The 17,843-nt window shown below is 41.6% G+C and overlaps 1 protein-coding gene across 13 annotated transcripts in view; it reads right to left on the reverse strand.

The window, feature by feature from the left end:
- MYO3B (myosin IIIB) overlaps positions 1 to 17,843 on the reverse strand; it is a 489,550-nt gene that overhangs the window by 238,986 nt on the left and 232,721 nt on the right. For all 13 annotated transcript variants that reach the window (XM_047872791.1, XM_047872792.1, XM_047872794.1 and 10 more), the window contains one exon: positions 2,122 to 2,277. In XM_047872791.1, the coding sequence (XP_047728747.1) occupies positions 2,122 to 2,277 (156 nt within the window). The remainder of the gene's footprint in view (positions 1 to 2,121; positions 2,278 to 17,843) is intronic.

Raw genomic sequence — 17,843 nt, forward strand, 5'->3', positions numbered from 1 at the left:
GGTAAGTTAAGTGTCAATGACAGGCATTGTGTTTCCTTTAGAATTAATTTTCCTACCTCTTAATAAGGAAGTTGCTGTTCATAGTTTTGATTCCTATTTATGAGGCTGTGGAGTTTCTTTTTTTAAGTTTATTTACTTATTTTTAAAGTAATCTCCACACCCAAAATGGGGCTCAAAGTCACAACCCAGAGATCAAGAGTCACACACTCTACTGACAGAGCCAGCCAGGCATCTGTGATTGTGGGTTTTTTTTTTAATGACTTTCAAAGAAATACAAACTCGTGAGTGAAACTAAAGATGCTGTGAGAAGCCTTTGCTACCAGATTTTTGGTAGCAAAGAAGTTAATAAAGATCAAGAGAAATTAGAGGAAGCAGGTGAGAGAGACTGGAGCCTGATTCTCTACGGTAAAAGAAGGGAAGTCTTTAAAAAGAGAACACACGTCTGGACTGGCACAGTCAGGCTCATGTGAAAAGCTGAGTAACGTTGCAACTTCAGTATCAGAACTTGTTCTGCAGCAGGTTTCAAACAGAGAGAAAAGGAGGGAAGGCCTGATTCAACTTAGAGCCTTTAAGTGCTGGGTTTGTTTTTTTGCTTCATCTGTTTGATTTTATTTGATTTCATCCTCATTTTTGGTGCTAGCGCTGTGTGTGCTGTGGGGACAGGGGTGGTTTTGGGGCAGTGATTGGTTTATAGGAACAAAAGCAGGGAAGAAAAGGGATTTAGTTCCCTGGGGCTTAAACGCAAGTTCCTACTGCTTCAAAAACGCACCAAAGTCACAAGAATTTCTCTATCCCGTAGGCAAGCCATAGAAACACAAATGACAGTGGAAAAGGGGAAAGTGTAGGAAAAAATTTGTTTTGAGCTACCCAAAGGGAACTTGGTGGTGGAAGGGAAAATCAGCAAGGTATAGTCACCTTGAAACCATGCCTCCAGCTCCAAGGGTTCTGATGCTTTTTGATTTGTAAACAGTGCTCTCTGCAGAATACATGAATATTTCCAGAACTTGTGACTACTACTTTATTTTCTTCACCTCCAGTCCTCTGAATGTTCTCTTAATAATAATGGATTAGAGCTTATCTACATCCTGGCCAGTTTTATAAAACCAAATAATTGCTGAGCTGGGAAGCAGGTTTATTTGCATTTTAAAAATTTTTGTTAAAGAGAAATTCTGCCACCCTCTGGACAGAAACCAAAGATCTGTTTCTTAGAGACCACCATGGAATACCATTTGAAGCAACTGTCCCTGAAAATACACGTTTATTTCTTAAAATCTACGCTTTAGGAAAAGGAGGGCAGGGAGGGAGAATCACTGTTGTTTTGGATAGCACAGACATCGCCTGTGGGGGGAAAAAAATCATTTAAAAATACTAAATTGCCCCTAAGGAATTTTTACCTAAAGAACAGGGTCTCAGAGCACATTAGAGAAAAATCCTCCAGTGTTTAATTTGTAATCTTCCCAAAATCGCTTTACAGCCTACATTTCTGCTTTCTAATCAGCAATGGCCAAGTAAAGATCTCTCGCACGATCTCAGCTATGGCTGCTTTCATACAGCTACCTTTATTGATTAAAAAAAGACCACATTCATATTAAATATAAACATATATGTGTGTTGGTGTTTAACTAGAACTCGAGGACACATTGGGATTTCAGCCACAGTTGAGGGATGTTAGTCCTAAGAGCACAAATGGACAGCTTGTTTCTTTTTTTTTTTTTAATTTTTTTTCAACGTTTATTTATTTTTGGGACAGAGAGAGACAGAGCATGAACGGGGGAGGGGCAGAGAGAGAGGGAGACACAGAATTGGAAACAGGCTCCAGGCTCTGAGCCATCAGCCCAGAGCCCGATGCGGGGCTCGAACTCACAGACCGCGAGATCGTGACCTGGCTGAAGTCGGACGCTTAGCGGACTGCGCCACCCAGGCGCCCCTGGACAGCTTGTTTCTAAAGCTCTCCTGATCTCATCCACTGAGTGTGGAGTACTTAATGTCATGTAAATGAAACTCTCAAAAATGCAGGGATGTGATAATTACCAGTACTAATCCCGAGCAAATCAAAACACATGACATACCATTTTCATAAATAACCAGAGAGAGGAAGTAGGGAGAGGACGAGTTCCATACCTGGTTTTAACAACAAGGTTTAGATGCTTCTGGTCTTGGAGGACCTTGGCCAGCTGTTTTTGCAGAAATAAAACCTTCCCGTGGGCTTCTTTAATAAATGGGTGGTCGAGGAGATGTGTGACAGAAGGCCGCTTTTCAAAATCCTTAATAAGACACCTGTTTGCAAAAATCAACAACAATCCAAAGTACAATCTTAGAGACCTGGTTCCCCTGTGAGTATGAGAGAAAGGAGGCAAAAAAGATCATTTATAAAACCTGATCACTAACCTTACACAGCTCTTTCTTTATCCGTACGTACCAGAAGGTAAAAAAAATAATTCTCTGCTAGTAGAATTAACAGTACATCAGAAGTCTATTTTATTTTGTGTGAAGTACATGTTGAAAACACAGTAAGTTTTTGCCATTAATTGAATTTGAAGTGCTCAAAACACTGGAAAAATAGACTGATCAGACTGAATTTTCTATCTGAATTTTCACTACAGAAAAATGTTTACGATGGAGTCAGGTGGATTAGTCTATATATTTTACAAACGTATAAAGTTATATATTGTCACTCAAATAAAATCCTAATATATGAAATGTCCACCATTTGATGGTAGGGAAAATGCATTCAGGAGTTTGCAAGGAAAGACACTGATCACAAAGAAACCTTCATAGAGAAAGTCTAACACCTTGATGTTTTCTGAAGAAGCAGAAAAACCTCAGAACAGGAAGTGACCATAATATAATTCAGATGAACTGGAATGGAATTATGCAAACAGGGAACAAAAAGTCCATTGAAAATGGTAAAAAGTGGGTTGCATTTAAACTCCTCTGTGGTTAATTGGTTAAAACCACACTGGTGTAACCACTTTCTGTTTCAGATTCAAAGGCTCTTTTCAAAGAAAACAATAATTTAGTACGTTTTGCTCTGTGCCCTATGTTATCAAAGATGATTCTGATACAATGAAATTTTCTAGTGAAATTGAATCTGATAATGCCCCTCCAATTACCATTGTATTTCCATTCTGAGTAGATGCCCCTGATAAGAGAAAGAAATTTCAACAACTGCCCTTTTAAACTATCAGTTTTTAGCTCACTTTGGAGGCTTAGGATAAATGCTAAATGCCATTCGGCCCACTCTGCAAAACAAAATTGTTTCCAGTTTTCCAAACAGTGACGTGCTAGCAACATCCAAAACACAACATATTGTATACAATTGTATACAATTAAATGTACTCACAAATGGTAAAAATAATCAGCCTCACCTTGATGAGCCTTCTCAACACTCTCAAGCAGAGTTCTTACAACAATCCTTAACTGCTGGGTTTACAAAATGGCTTTAATCTTTTCACTTTACATCTCAAACCACTTTCTGATCCCTCACCTCCTAGTCCTGAAAAGATATTCAGTAAATTTCCCAGTCAGTTTTAGAACTGATTCAAGGGATTTGCTATCTATTGGAACTAGAGCTTTCAGTTAGAAATGCCAAAAGAATCTAGATTATCTCCATTCCGTTGCCCGCAGGACTATAAATACCACCTCTGCCTTGCCATGGAAGAAATCAATCATTTGACTCTTATGGGTTCAGGGGCCTTTGGTATAATCTAGTATTTTTCCTACCAAAAAGAAAAAAAAGTCAGCTCACATCCTTAAAAAATACTATGTTCATGTGTTTATATTAACAATCTTCCCTGGATTCCATGTATATTCATCTGTAAACGTATATTTGATTACCAAAGGAAAATAAATGCTTCTTCCCTAAGCACCTGGAAAATAAAGAACCTCCTGGTAGTTAAAGGGTCAGTAATACAGGTGTAGTGGCCCCATCCTCCTGGCTTGAGGGTTTGTATATGAAAACTCCTAAAATACAGTCTGTGTCCTCCGAGAGTTCCCACTGCAGATGGATATGGTGGCTTCACACACCCCCTAGAGCCTTGGAGCGCTTGGGTAGTATGGGAGTCCAGGAATCAAGCCTGGCCAGTGATCCGGGTCAGGACACACTACATTTTTTCCTGCACTGAACAAAAGTACTGGGGCAACCCTCAACTGCCTGTTGACTAGTGCCAACACTTCAAACGGATAACCCCAGGGCTGCGAATGAAGGTGGGTGCCACATTCACTAACAGAAAATTCATAGCATGTAAATGGGAAAGTAGTATGGAACTGCTTCTTCCTTCCTCCTCAGGATAGGTGCCTTGGGACAGTGCCTCACATGAGGCCTAGAAACAAGTATTATCTGATACTTTAATAATGAAAGCTCTTTGGATAGTGTTTGAGAGAGGCTAAGAAACCCATACTCCAGTTTTATGAAAATATGTCTCCGCTGGAGTCTGGGGATGTAATTAAAGGCACTATATCTTGTTTCATAATTTTAGCATCCAGTGGGGAAGAAAGGTTGCCCACAAGGCTGGCAGATCATTTGGTATTTTGGAGATAAGCTCTCTCTATATCACAGAGGGAGTAAGAGAAATGGCAAGTAAATAATGAAGTGAGATAATCAAACAGGAAAGAAACTAACAAGTGGATCTGTTGTCTCTTGAAGATCCCCCAATTAGGATGGTAGGCATTCTACTCTCTGGAAGCAATGATCAGAAGAATTTGTTAGTTCTCTCAGTAAGACCTGAGTGGGCTGAATGTCATATCATTGGATCAGCAAAAGTGAAAATGAGTGTATATGGGAAGAATGCTAAGCAGAGTTGTGGCATACCCAGCTGCACTGGAGGATTTTTAGGAGAAGGGCATAAAGACCTTGAGGGTATAGCCTTATTCTAAAGCACTTTTGCATACTTCTTTCTCATGGGGAGCAAACAGCCAGACTGAAATGGAATTATTATTTTACTGATAATAGAGGACAGTATTACCTTAGGAGCAGATAGGGCTGAAAGTCATGCATTACTAAACTTGAGGTCACTGGAATCATATCATTTCATTCATTCAGCAAACATTTATTACACAGCCAGAATTAGCCAAAATAAATTCATTTATAAAGAATTACGACCCTTTTCCTTGAGGATCTACAATCTAATTGGAAAGATGGGAGGACAAAAGAAACATAGGAAATAGCAAAAGCCAGTGTTTGCTTCTATATGCAGAATAAGAAATAATCACACAAAAGTATAGGGTTTTGGAGCTAAGGGACTGAGATTTTCTATTCTAATTCCTTTTTTCAAGAGGTGAGGAAGTTCAGGTCAAGTCCTATAGAGATGAGGCTAATTCTCTGACTCCAATGGGAGAGCCCTACCCACTCTGCACTGTGTTTAAAATGGCACTGTTAAAAATGCAAAACAGTAGGTGGGACAGAGAGTTTTGGTCAGGGAAGCCTTGGTGGGGGAGGTAAGAAGCAAGCCAGGTTTGGGAGGAAGTCTGGGGACGAAATTGAACTCAGTTGGTAAAGAGGTAGAAGACATTTCAAAGTTTGGACACTAGATGGGCAGTGCAAGAAGCCAGACTGGGCAAGCTGTGTAGCCAGGAACTCAGAAGGCCACCAGAACATTCCCATGTGCTCCCTAAGCTTCCTCCTTTGAAAGCCCAAGAACAATTCTTTTAGTCCCTCTTCCAACTTTAACTAGGGTATATTCTTTATAGCCTAAGACTCCAAACTCATACTATTTACTTTTGTCAGTTCTTCATTTCTGTCTTACTCTCCTTCCAGGCAGGGACTTAGTGAATTAAGACAGAATCGACTACTGGATCTACAAGAACACCTGACAGTCTCCATGTCATTTCTGAAAACATGACAGAATTCTCCAACCTGACTTGGAGCATAAACTTTGAAAACTAAGGAGTATATAATATGTTTATTCATTTCAGGATTGCTTTTTAAACCAGGAATTGCAAGTTCCAGATGCAGAATATTTTCTCCCAGCCAGGGAGTGAGCAGTTTTTATAAGGGAATGCAGAGAATGTTGACCTCTGTATAGGAAGTGGGGGTCAGCCAACATGAGGTGAGTTGGGTGAAACACGTAAGACGTTCCACTGAAAAGAGGAACTAGTATACCGGTCAGGAAGGTTTGGGAAACATTGCTGATTCTCTAACCAAGTAAGTCTGGAGTTTTATAATGCACATGAGCATATAAAATGTTCTTAGAACTTCTGGGATAAAGAAAACAGCTTGATTTTGTTTAAGCCCACGTTTCCAAACTTACTTGGACACAGACTCTTTCTTGTGTCAGTGGAACCAGGGCCCTGCAAGTGACATCCTTGGAAGTGCTGCTGTGAGAAATCAGTAAAAGGCGCTCAGAATGGGTGGCAGAATCCTCATCTCAGCTGACTCAGGGGAGACACCCAGAGTGCCTGATTGTCAACAGCACATTTGAGATACCTGTAGGCTGTCGTTTCTGTAGAAGTCAGTGTCTCAAGCTGGGGAAATATAGTCCTCAAGTTCAGCTCTTCCCAGAGTCTTTTACTCAGGAAAAAAGTAAACAAGGATGAGATTTAGGGATACTACTTTCTTCCAAAGTCTTAAGCAACTCTTTCATTTCCAGATGCTTTTAAATCATTTTTTAAAGCCTGGGTGTAGGTGTGGTGCTCTCTGTGCTAAGAGATAAAACAAAACAAGAAAATTAAAAATGTAAAACTACCATGAAGATAGAGTGCCTGGATTTACCCTGGATTTAGAAGGCCACGGTAGGTGGCTTGAATATAATAGAAAAGTCCACCAGAAGAAAATGGAAACAAATTCTACCCTTGAAGGAAATCAATCCATTCCACTAATTTGAAATTCTAGTACCTTCCATCATACTTTCCTGGCTGAAGATTAATTCTCAGAATTCATTAGTGTCACCACATTAAACACAGGTTGTTGCAGCCATGCGCTGTGATCTCCCAGCCTAGATTCTGCCAGAAACAGGCAAAAAGGAGACATTTCTTAGCAAGAAACAAGGTCTGACTTCCGTATTGCTCTCTAGAACTGGTGGGGCCCGTGTTCTTTCCGTCCTCAAATGATAACACTGTCGAGACACAGCTGCCTTGTCACTGTAAACTGCCATCTCATAACCAAAAAATCAGATGGCTGAAAGAGGAAGCTATTTATCAATAGTCACAGGCAGATGTTTATATGAATAAAACACACTTGATCAAGAGCAGCTGAAAAGTCAAAAACTAAAAATACTGGTGAACTGGGTGAAAGAAGCAGGAGGGGAAGCAATCCTGTTCCATGCAAAACTAGATCAAAACTTGGGATTTGTGTCTCTTCTAATTTCCTTTTTAATATTCTTTTATACTTTCCGCTGTTTTCCTGTGGGTTTAGATTGTGAAGTGTTTGCACTGGCACATAATATCCAAACAGTTTTGATCAGAGCACACATTTCCCTGCCTCGTGATGCATTTTGCTGCCCTGCAGTTCCTATCATCGTCAGACAGAAGCCTGAGTGACAAAGAGGCCTCCGCATCAAAAGGAGAAAATCCTCCAGGGGATATACTAATTATAGGTTAAATATTGGAGCCCGTGGTGCTCTGTCTTGGAAGGAAATTTCCATTCTGAAAGACAGGACTATGACAAACACAGGCATTTTCCCAAGATGACTAATGCCTCAAAAGAAGGCAGGCTGAGAAACTTGACAATGCATATGTATTGTAGTGAAACCTCACCTTTCCATTTGGTGGAATATTTAACTGCATTTCAGTTTTCATGAAGTTGACAAATATTGCATGTGGTGGTGTTTTAAAGTCTTGCTGGCAAGGCTGGGCCTGGGATGAGAAAGTGGGTTCCTAACCTAAAACATGTAAGTGAGAACCAGAAGCGCCTTTGCTTTAGTCAGCAAGGTAGGTCTGTGGTTATCAATCAATGAGAAATAGTATTCGCTAAAAGTAAAAAAGCCCTGAGAATGTAGGACAGAGGGTTTTAGAACAGGAAGCTCTGGGGCACCTGGGTGGCTCAGTCGGTTAAGCACCTGACTTCCGCTCAGGTCATGATCTCACAGTTAGTGCATTCAAGCCCTGCGTCAGGCTCTGTGCCGACAGCTCAGAGCCTGGAGCCTGCTTCTGATTCTGTGTCTCCCCTTCTCTCTGCCATTCCACACCCCTCCCCACCACCCCCCGCTCAAAAATAAATAAATGTTAAAAAAAATAGAAAAAGAAAAAAAAAAGGACAGGATGCTCAATCTCCTTTTGAAAGGGGTTAACAGGCACAGATTCTGTGTGGCAAAGTCAGAGATAGACTACAGGGCTACAGGACAACAGGGCAGCTGCCATCTTGCCTCAAATGCCAGGGCAAGGAGAACCCCGATGCAGGCTTAGAAAACCATCAAGTCAGCCAAGCTTTAAACAAAGCAAACAGCACCAAAAGTCCAGAGTAAGCTCAGGGGAACCCAACAAGGAAACAGAAAGAGAAAAACATTGCATTTCCTGTAACCCGAGACAAAGAAGAAATAACTCTTCTCTCCCAGAGAAAACTCAAAGGTGAAGAAGGCAACCAGAGAAAAAGCATAGGGTGCTTGGAAGCCACAAGAGAAAATCTAGGTGGATAGGGACAGAATCTTCCTCCAGAGTTAAGGAACATACACTAGGGTAGCTAGAGAAGGATCCCATGCAAAAACAGGGACCAGGACTGGAGGACCTAAGGCAGAAAGCTGCAGTGTGAAAGCCCCATAACAGACAAGAGCTGCAGTCTATGTGACATCTGTGAACAAGTCCTCTTTACTTCATCCTTATGTTTCTGACTCCAAGATCAATAGTAAATAATTAGAAAAGCCCAGAACGACTGGCCATGTTCTTAAGGAAGGTGATGTAGTAACAAAAATCCTAGATCCTCAAGTACTGTTTGTTTGGGGGACTTGCTGGGGGTCACAGCTGGGAGGGACCAAGGGAAGAGAATATACTATGGACAATGGGCAGAGTTAATTCAGGAGGAGGAGTCAAAGTGCCAAGCAAAGAGATGAAGTGAGGAGAAGGACCAAGTAGAACCAGGCCAGAGTCAAGGATCAAGTCTAGATGGGGACACAAAGGCTATCCAAAGAGAAGCCAATGGAATATGTGGTGGCAGGGGCGGTGGTTTTATTATGATTGTTATTGGCACTTCCTTCTTTGGTTTAATCTGCACTTTTGAAGTATCATATGGCAGCTGCAGAAGACCAGGGATGAGTATGGCCTCCACTGGACATGCCATAGCCAAGAAAGATCCCAAAATTTGTGTCCTACAATTAAGGCAATCTTAAGGACTGTAATCAATGGCCCCAAGTGACCACCTTCTTGCTCCTGTGTTTTGTTTCTTTCTTCCTTGGTTGGGAAAGCACTTTGCACTTAAATATTTTTCCAGGCAACTCTACTTATGTTGCTCAGTTAGGACACCTGAAAAAAAAAAATGAGCCATTACACCATTGCACAGCCCAGTGACTTGCTTACTGGGCTGTTCATCTGTGTTCAAATCCCATCATCTGATTCGAAGGGCTGGGAAAGGCGTGATCTCTGGGTGATGAGAATCCCTGGATGCCTCCACCTCTCAGGCTGCAGTGCTGCCAGTTCCCAAGGATCTGGGCGTTCACTGCTCCTGCAGGTACTGCCCAGTCTCCTCTACACAGCCACACCACTGCCTCATGGGTCTCTGTGAGGGGCTGGGGTCGGTCACAGGTCAGCCATAGACTCAGCCAGCAAACCCAGAACAGGGCTTTTTTCCTTTAAAGGTCTTCGCTTCAGGTCTTTGCTTTCACGTGAAAATTCAGGAAATATTTGCCTGAAGCACCCCAGGAAGGTGAGGAGTAGTCAAAGAGGGGAGTGATGGCTGAACTCAGAAGGAAGTAGTTATGGAAAACGTGGGTGAGCCTGGGCAGAATAATCTAGATGGTGGCAAGTCCATCTAAAAAAGATATTAGGGACGCCTGGGTGGCTCAGTCGGTTAAGCATCTGACTCTTAATTTTGGCTCAGGTCATGGTCTCGCAGTTCGTGAGTTTGAGACCCACATCGGGCTCTCTGCTGACCATGCAGAGCCTGGTTGGGTTTCTCCCTCCCCCTCTCTCTATATACATTCATATAGCATATGATACATAGTTATATATTAAATATTATCAATCTTAAATATTTTAAGTTGTATATTGATTTATTTAAATAACAATGTGCTCAATCTCCAAACCCATTATTCTCCCAAGTGTGACACATGTACTCACTCATTTAAAAAAAATGTTTGGTGCCTAGTATCGCAGCAGGATCATATAAATAGGTTAAAAGCCAGAGATCAAGGTCAAACTTAACTCTACTTTTTATGGATATGTGTTAATATGCAAGTTAATCAAATTCTCTGGGCCTCAGTGTCTTCATCTATAAAATGGGAATAATGTCATTGTGGGGAGTAAATGAGATAATCCATGTATGGTGCCTGGCACATAGTGAGCATTCAATAAGTACCAGCTATACGGGCCAGCCACTGTGCTAGGTGCTGGGGATACAGTAAGTCAGTCCATTTGGGGAAGACAGCCATGGCATACCCAATTCCCAGCAGGATGAGTGGTATAAAAATAAATGTTAATGTGCAATGGCTCCTTGAGTTAGACTTGAATAATACTGTGTCCATAAATTAGCTACTTTTTCTCAATGCAATTCCCACCACTGTGAACAAAATCCTTGTTTGACAGATGCCCTGATCAGAACTTACAAAGTTCTGGAGGAAAGGGGGGACTTTGAGGGTCTGACAATTCAGCAAAAGCAAAGAACTCTGGCATTTTCAAGTTCAAGCCCTTAGGCACTCCTGTTTTTGAATGTCTGGTTAATTTCTTTGATTCAAAAATCAATTTCCATTTTGACAAACAGTTATGGTCTGCTTCTTAGTCCAGGCTTAAGAGCTGGGGGATATATGAATTCTAATCCTTCCCTTGATCCTATTTGCTACCCTACCCAAATTAAATCCATAATTTCCATTTGCATGCATTTTTTTCCCTCTAAGAGGAAGCAATGGACAGCACCCAGCCATCACCTATGAGAAATCAACAACCGGTTCCATAGTGCATGACTATTAGAAGCTCAGGACTATCCAGGACTAGAGTGGGAGATAGAAGAGTGCAAAACAAACACAGCATATTATATGCCTCCATAAGAAACTTCTCTTCCAAGGTAATACCAAACTTACATATGTGACATATTTAGTAAACCCAGTGTGACTGAATTTATTGATTCATTCAAACACTTATTAGGTATTTACTGTGAATGGTGCTCCACCAGATGCTTGTGGGGAAAAGATGCCTAGAGTGAGAGGTTAGTCTTCATGGAATTTACAAACAAGTAGTAAAACAGACATAACCATAAATAATGATAATTGAAGGCCAAGAAGTATAAGCACTAGAGTAGTTCAGGCCAAATAAACAACTGTAGCTAGAAGAAGTCATTTCATGTGAGAAATGACACTTGGGACTTAAAGTGTGAAAGGGATACTGACAAGAAGTTCAGAAGAGGGGCATTCCAAGTGGAGGATACAGTAGAAATAGAAGCCCACTGGTAAAATGTGTGGCCCATATGAGAATAGACCAGAACAGAACAATGCAGTTGTAATAGAGACAGGGGTGAGAATCTGGCCAGGAACATCTTATCCAAAACCTAGAAGGCCATGCTGGCAAACTTTGGTTTTCCTTCGTAGCCACACTGAACTGGCTTTTTTGAGCAGGGAGATAACACAATTAGATCTTTGCTTTAAAAAATGAACAGGCAGGCGCCCCTGGGTGGCTCGGTTGGTTGAGCGTCTGACTTCAGCTCAGGTCATGATCTCAAGGTTTGTGAGTTCAAGCCCTGCATCTGGCTCTGTGCTGACAGCTCGGAGCCTGGAGCCTGTTTCAGATTCTGTGTCTCCCTCTCTCTCTGCCCCTCTCCCACTCACACTTTGTCTCTCTCTGCCTCTCAAAAATAAAGAAATGTAATAAAATTTTTTTTTTAGATGAACAGGCACCACATTATAGAGTAAATCACAGGGAGGGAAGGGGGGATCCCTTTAGGAAGCATACAGTCTGAATTAAGGAAATGGGAAGGGAAAGGTGATGGTTGTAGCTGTGAAACTTGAAGGCAAGTCAGGAATGAATAATGATAAAAGAAGGGGCGCCTGGGTGGCTCAGTCAGTTAAGCATCAGACTCTTGATTTCAGCTCAAGTCATGATCTCACAGTTTGTAAGATCGAGCCTCAAGCCTCATGTTGAGCTCCACGCTGAGCATGGAGCCTGCTTGGGATTCTCTCTGCCCCTCTTCTCCCCTTGCTCTCTCTCAAAAATAAATAAACTTAAAAAAAAAAAAAAAGAAGAAGGGGCCATTGGTGGAATCTTCAGCCAACTTAGATTGAAATTTATAGGATGTACCTGCAGCTAAACCTTGGCAAATATCATAATCTACTTTTTATCTTCACTACCTACATGTAACCTCTTTCAAAGGAACCCACGTCTTACCAATTCGATGGTATCTTTTTACTCTTCATTCTATTCAACCTCTTTGTTCAAGTTGTCATTGATGACCACTGTTGACCTGCCTCACCTTCATGAAACATTTTCTTTCTGTGCCTGAAGTGATGCTACATCTCTTCATCATTGTCTTACTTCTATGACCACAACGCTAGTTTATTTTCACTATCAGGTAGAACAAGACGACAAAAGAGAGGGGACAGGATATGCAAAGACAAGAAGGAGATGAAATAAAATTACAGTATTTATGCCCACAGGCTTGGAATTTGCTGAACAAACAGACTTTGCCTAGTGGGTCAAATAAACTGAACTAGATAATACGGACAGAATTTTGCATCCTTTGGAGATGGATATCCCTATTGTTAGAAATTCACAATCTCAAACAAGTCTGTAGATTCTGCTAAAAATAAGTGGGCTTGACTGGTATGTGCATGTCTGGCACTAAGTGCAAATTAAAAGTGTAAGAAAACCAGCAAAAGCTATTATATAAAATTTATAGTTGATTAATGACGTTTATAATAGCTTTAATATAATTCATATGCCATACAGTTCACACCTCTAAATTCAAAAAGTTTTAGTATATTCACACAATTATATAACCATTATCATAATAAATTTTCTGAATATTCTGATCACTGCCAAAAGAAACTCCATATCCATTAGTAGTCACTCCCCATTTTTCCTCAACCTCCTCAGTCCCAGACAACTACCAATCTACTTTCTGTTTCTATGGATTTGCCTAATTTGGACATTTCCTGTTATATATGTGGTCTTTTGTGACTGGCTTCATTCATCTAGCATAATGCTTTCAAAGTCCATCCATGCTGTAGCACATATCAATACCGCATTCTTTTTATTGCTAAAAAATGTTCCATTATATGGATATACCACATTTTGTTGCATTCATCAGCTGATGGACATTTGGGTTAATTCTACTTTTAAGCTATTATGAACAATGCTTCTATGAACATTTATATACAAGTTTTTTTTTTTTTTAGTTATTTATTTATCTTGAGAGAGAACATGAGCAGGCGGAAATGGCAGATGGAGAGAGAGAATCCCAAGCAGGCTCCATGCTGTCAGTGCAGAGACCAACGCAGGGCTCAATCTCACAAACCGTGAGATCATGACCTGAGCTGAAATGAAGAGCTGAACGCTTAACCAACTGAACCACCCAGGCACCCCTGTACATAAGTTTTGTTTGTTTGGTTGTTTGGGTTTTTTTTGGCTTTAACCCAGAATCAGGAAATGTATACAAGTTTTTATGTGGACACATATTTTCATTTCTCCTGGATATGTATTGCTGGATTATATGGTAACTTTATATTTAACCTTTTGAGGAACTACAAGACTATTTACTAAAGCGGCTGCATCATTTTACATTCCCACCACCACTGTATACAATTGTTTTCTAAAACTTCACATTGTTCTACAAATAATTTAAGGCATTCTACAACACTTGTTTAAGGTATATGCAATACGACAAAATAAAAAATAATTATAGGCAGAAGAGAAAATTAAACGGGGTGCCTGGGTGGCTCAGTCAGTTAAGTGGCCGACTTTGGCTCAGGTCATGATCTCACAGCTCCAAAGCTCATGAGTTCAAGCCCCACATGGGGCTCTGTGCTGACAGCTCGGAGCCTGGAGCCTGCTTCTGATTCTGTGTCTCCCTCTCTCTCTGCCTCTCCTCTGCTTGCACAGGCTCTCTCTCTCTCACTCTCTCTCTCTCTCTCAAAAATAAGTAAGCATTAAAAAATTTTTTTAAAGAAGAGAAAATGAAACAAAGGGGAAATTAGGGAATAAAAATAGAATTTAGAGTGCCAAATAAATTACTTTGGTAGAGTGGCCACAAATTTGGCTCTGGGCTCTGTAGCAGCCAATGTGAAGGGAGAATGCAGCCTGCTCTATATTTCTTAAAATCCATGATGTAAAAACAGACTAGGTGCTTGTAGAAATATGAATATATGATGATGACTGGCAAGGAGACTAGAAATAGAGGTTTCCTGGGTTTTCATAGAAATTACTCTATATAAGGTAATGAATACTATTTCCCTCTAATAAACATAGCCATGAGTTTCACAGAGTTGTTTCTTATCTTCAATCCCAACTGATATCTTCTATCAAAGAATTATATAGCAAAAAAATTCTCCCTGGGTGGCCAATATAAGGAGGCACAGAGAGCTCTTTGATCTTAACCCAGAGCTAAATCTACAAGTTACTTGGTAAATTTTTATAGTCAGGTCCCCTGATTCTTAAAATGCTGAATGCAGATGCTGGCATCCATCAAGGAAAGGAAAGGCCTGGTCCCAAGACACCATGTACAGTTGACCTTTCAACTTCACGGGTCCACTTATATGTGAATTTTTTCAATGAATACAGTATAATACTGTAAATGCATTTTCTCTTTACATTTTCTTAACATTTTTCTCTAGCTTACTTTATTGTAAGAGTACAGGATATAGTACATATAATACACACTATGAGTTAATCAACTCTTTATGTTAACAGTAAGGCTTCTAGTCAACCATGGGCTATTAGTAAAGTTTTGGAGTATCAGAAGTTATACACAGATTTTCAACTGTGTGAGGGTTTAGTGTCTCCAACCCTCACATTGTTCAAAGGTCAACTGAACTATTCATTGCAAAGAATGGAAAGAAAATTGCTGAAAAATTTAGCCCATGGATGAAAAGCAACTCAAAGAAGGGAGCAATTTAATCCCACAGGTGGAGTTTGGGAGAGGGCAAGAAGAGGATTGAAGCACAACACAAGTGGGAATGGAAACAGTAAGACTGTCAAATTTGCTTTTTAAATAATGATAATGCTGGTTCCAAATTTCAGGGCATAGTACACGGTGGAGAAAGATTAGACTGAGAAGGAAAATCATGGCCAAGACTTTCAATAATCTGGCATTGTGTCTGCCCACATTTAGCACCCTTCCCTTGATGTGTGCTTTTTTGGTAAAGACTTACATAGACTAAACACTGGCTGATTGCCAACTATGTGAATATTATTGATGGTATAAAATCAAATTGGGGAAGGGGTGCCTGTGTGGCTCAGTTGGTTGAGCGTCTGACTTCAGCTCAGGTCATGATCTCGTGGTCTGTGAGTTCGAGTCCCATGATGGGCTGGGTCTGTGCTGACAGCTCAGAGCCTGAAGCCTGCTTCTGATTCTGTGTCTCCCTCTATCTCTGCCCCTCTGCCACTCATGCTCTGTTTCTCTCATTCTCAAAAATGAATAAATGTTAAAAAAATTTCCAAAAAAATCAATTTGGGGAAAATAAACTAGACTGGGTTTTCATTAATACCCTAAACACTACTGAAAAGCCTGGAGATGGCACAAAAACAGACAGACACTCAGATCAATGGAACAGAATAGAGAACCCAGAAATGGACCCACAAATATATGCCCAACTAATCTTTGACAAAGCAGGAAAGAATATGCAATGGAATAAAGACAGTCTCTTTAGCAAATGGTGCTGGGAAAACTGGACAGCGACATGCAGAAGAATGAACTTGGATCACTTTCTTATACCACACACAAAAATAAACTCAAAATAGATGAAAGACCTAAATGTAAGACAGGAAGCCATCAAAATCCTTGAGGAGAAAGCAGGCAAAAACTATTTTGACATCAGCCACAGCAACTTCTTACTCAACACGTCTCTGGATGCAAGGGAAACAAAAGCAAAAATGAACTATTGGGACCTCACCAAAATAAAAAGCTTCTGCACAGTGAAGGAAACAATCAGAAAAATGAAAAAGCAACTGATGGAATGGGAGAAGATATTTGCAAATGACATATCAGATAAAGGGTTGGTATCCAAAAGTATAAAGAACTTATCAAACTCAACAACTAAAAAACAATCCAGTGAAGAAATGGGCAAAAGACATGAATAGACACTTCTCCAAAGAAGACATCCAGATGGCCAACTGACACATGAAAAAATGCTCAACATCACTCATCATCAGGAAAATACAAATCAAAATCACAGTGAGATACCACCTCACACCTGTCAGAATTGCTAACATTAACAACTCAGGCAACAACAGATATTGGCAAGGATGTGGAGAGAGAGGATCTCTTTTGCATTGTTGGCATTGTTGGTGGGAATGCAAACTGGTGCAGCCACTCTGGAAAACAGTATGGAGGTTTCTCAAAGAATTAAAAATAGAACTACCCTACACCCCAGCAATTGCACTACTAGGTATTTATCCAAGGGATACAGATATGCTATTTCGAAGGGGTACGTGCACCCCAATATTTACAGCAGTGCTATCAACAATAGCCAAAGTATGGAAAGAGCCCAATGTCCACTGACAGATGAATGGATAAAGAAGATGTGGTAAAGATATACAATGGAGGGAGGTTTTGCAAGATGGCGGCTTAGGAGGACGCTGGGCTCACTGCTCGTCCTGCTGATCACTTAGATTCCATCTACACCTGCCTAAATAACCCAGAAAACCGCCAGAGGATTAGCAGAACGGAGTCGCCGGAGCCAAACGCAGACGAGAGGCCCACGGAAGAGGGTAGGAAGGGCGAGGCGGTGCGCGCTCCACGGACTGGCGGGAGGGAGCCGGGGCGGAGGGGCGGCTCGCCGGCCAAGCAGAGCCCCCGAGTCTGGCTTGCAAAAGTGGAGGGGCCTGACGGACTGTGTTCCCACAGCAAGCGCGACTTAGCGTCTGGGAGGTCATAAGTTAACAGATCTGCTCGGAAAGCGGGAAGGCTGGAGGACAAAGGGAGGGAGAGCTGCTGAGCTCCCGGACGACAGAGCTCAGTTTGGTGGGGAACAAAGGCGCTCGCCAGCGCCATCTCCCCCGCCCATCCCCCAGCCAAAATCCCAAAGAGAACCAGTTTCTGCCAGGGAACTTGCTCACTCCGCGCAAACACCCAACTCTGTGCTTCTGCGGAGCCAAACCTCCGGCAGCAGATCTGACTCCCTCCCGCTGCCACAGGGCCCCTCCTGAAGTGGATCACCTAAGGAGAAGCGATCTAAGCCTGCCCCTCCTGCCCCCGAGCACCCTGCCTACCCACCCCAGCTAATACGCCAGATCCCCAGCATCACAAGCCTGGCAGGGTGCAAGTAGCCCAGACGAGCCACACCACCCCACAGTGAATCCCGACCCTAGGAGAGGGGACGAAAAGGCACACACCAGTCTGACTGTGGCCCCAGCAGTGGGCTGGGGGCAGACATCAGGTCTGACTGCGGCCCCGCCCACCAACTCCAGTTATACACCACAGCACAGGGGAAGTGCCCTGCAGGTCCTCACCACGCCAGGGACTATCCAAAATGACCAAGCGGAAGAATTCCCCTCAGAAGAATCTCCAGGAAATAACAACAGCTAATGAGCTGATCAAAAAGGATTTAAATAATATA

The sequence above is a fragment of the Prionailurus viverrinus genome, chromosome C1 (assembly GCF_022837055.1).
Source record: "Prionailurus viverrinus isolate Anna chromosome C1, UM_Priviv_1.0, whole genome shotgun sequence".
Lineage (NCBI taxonomy): Eukaryota > Metazoa > Chordata > Mammalia > Carnivora > Felidae > Prionailurus > Prionailurus viverrinus.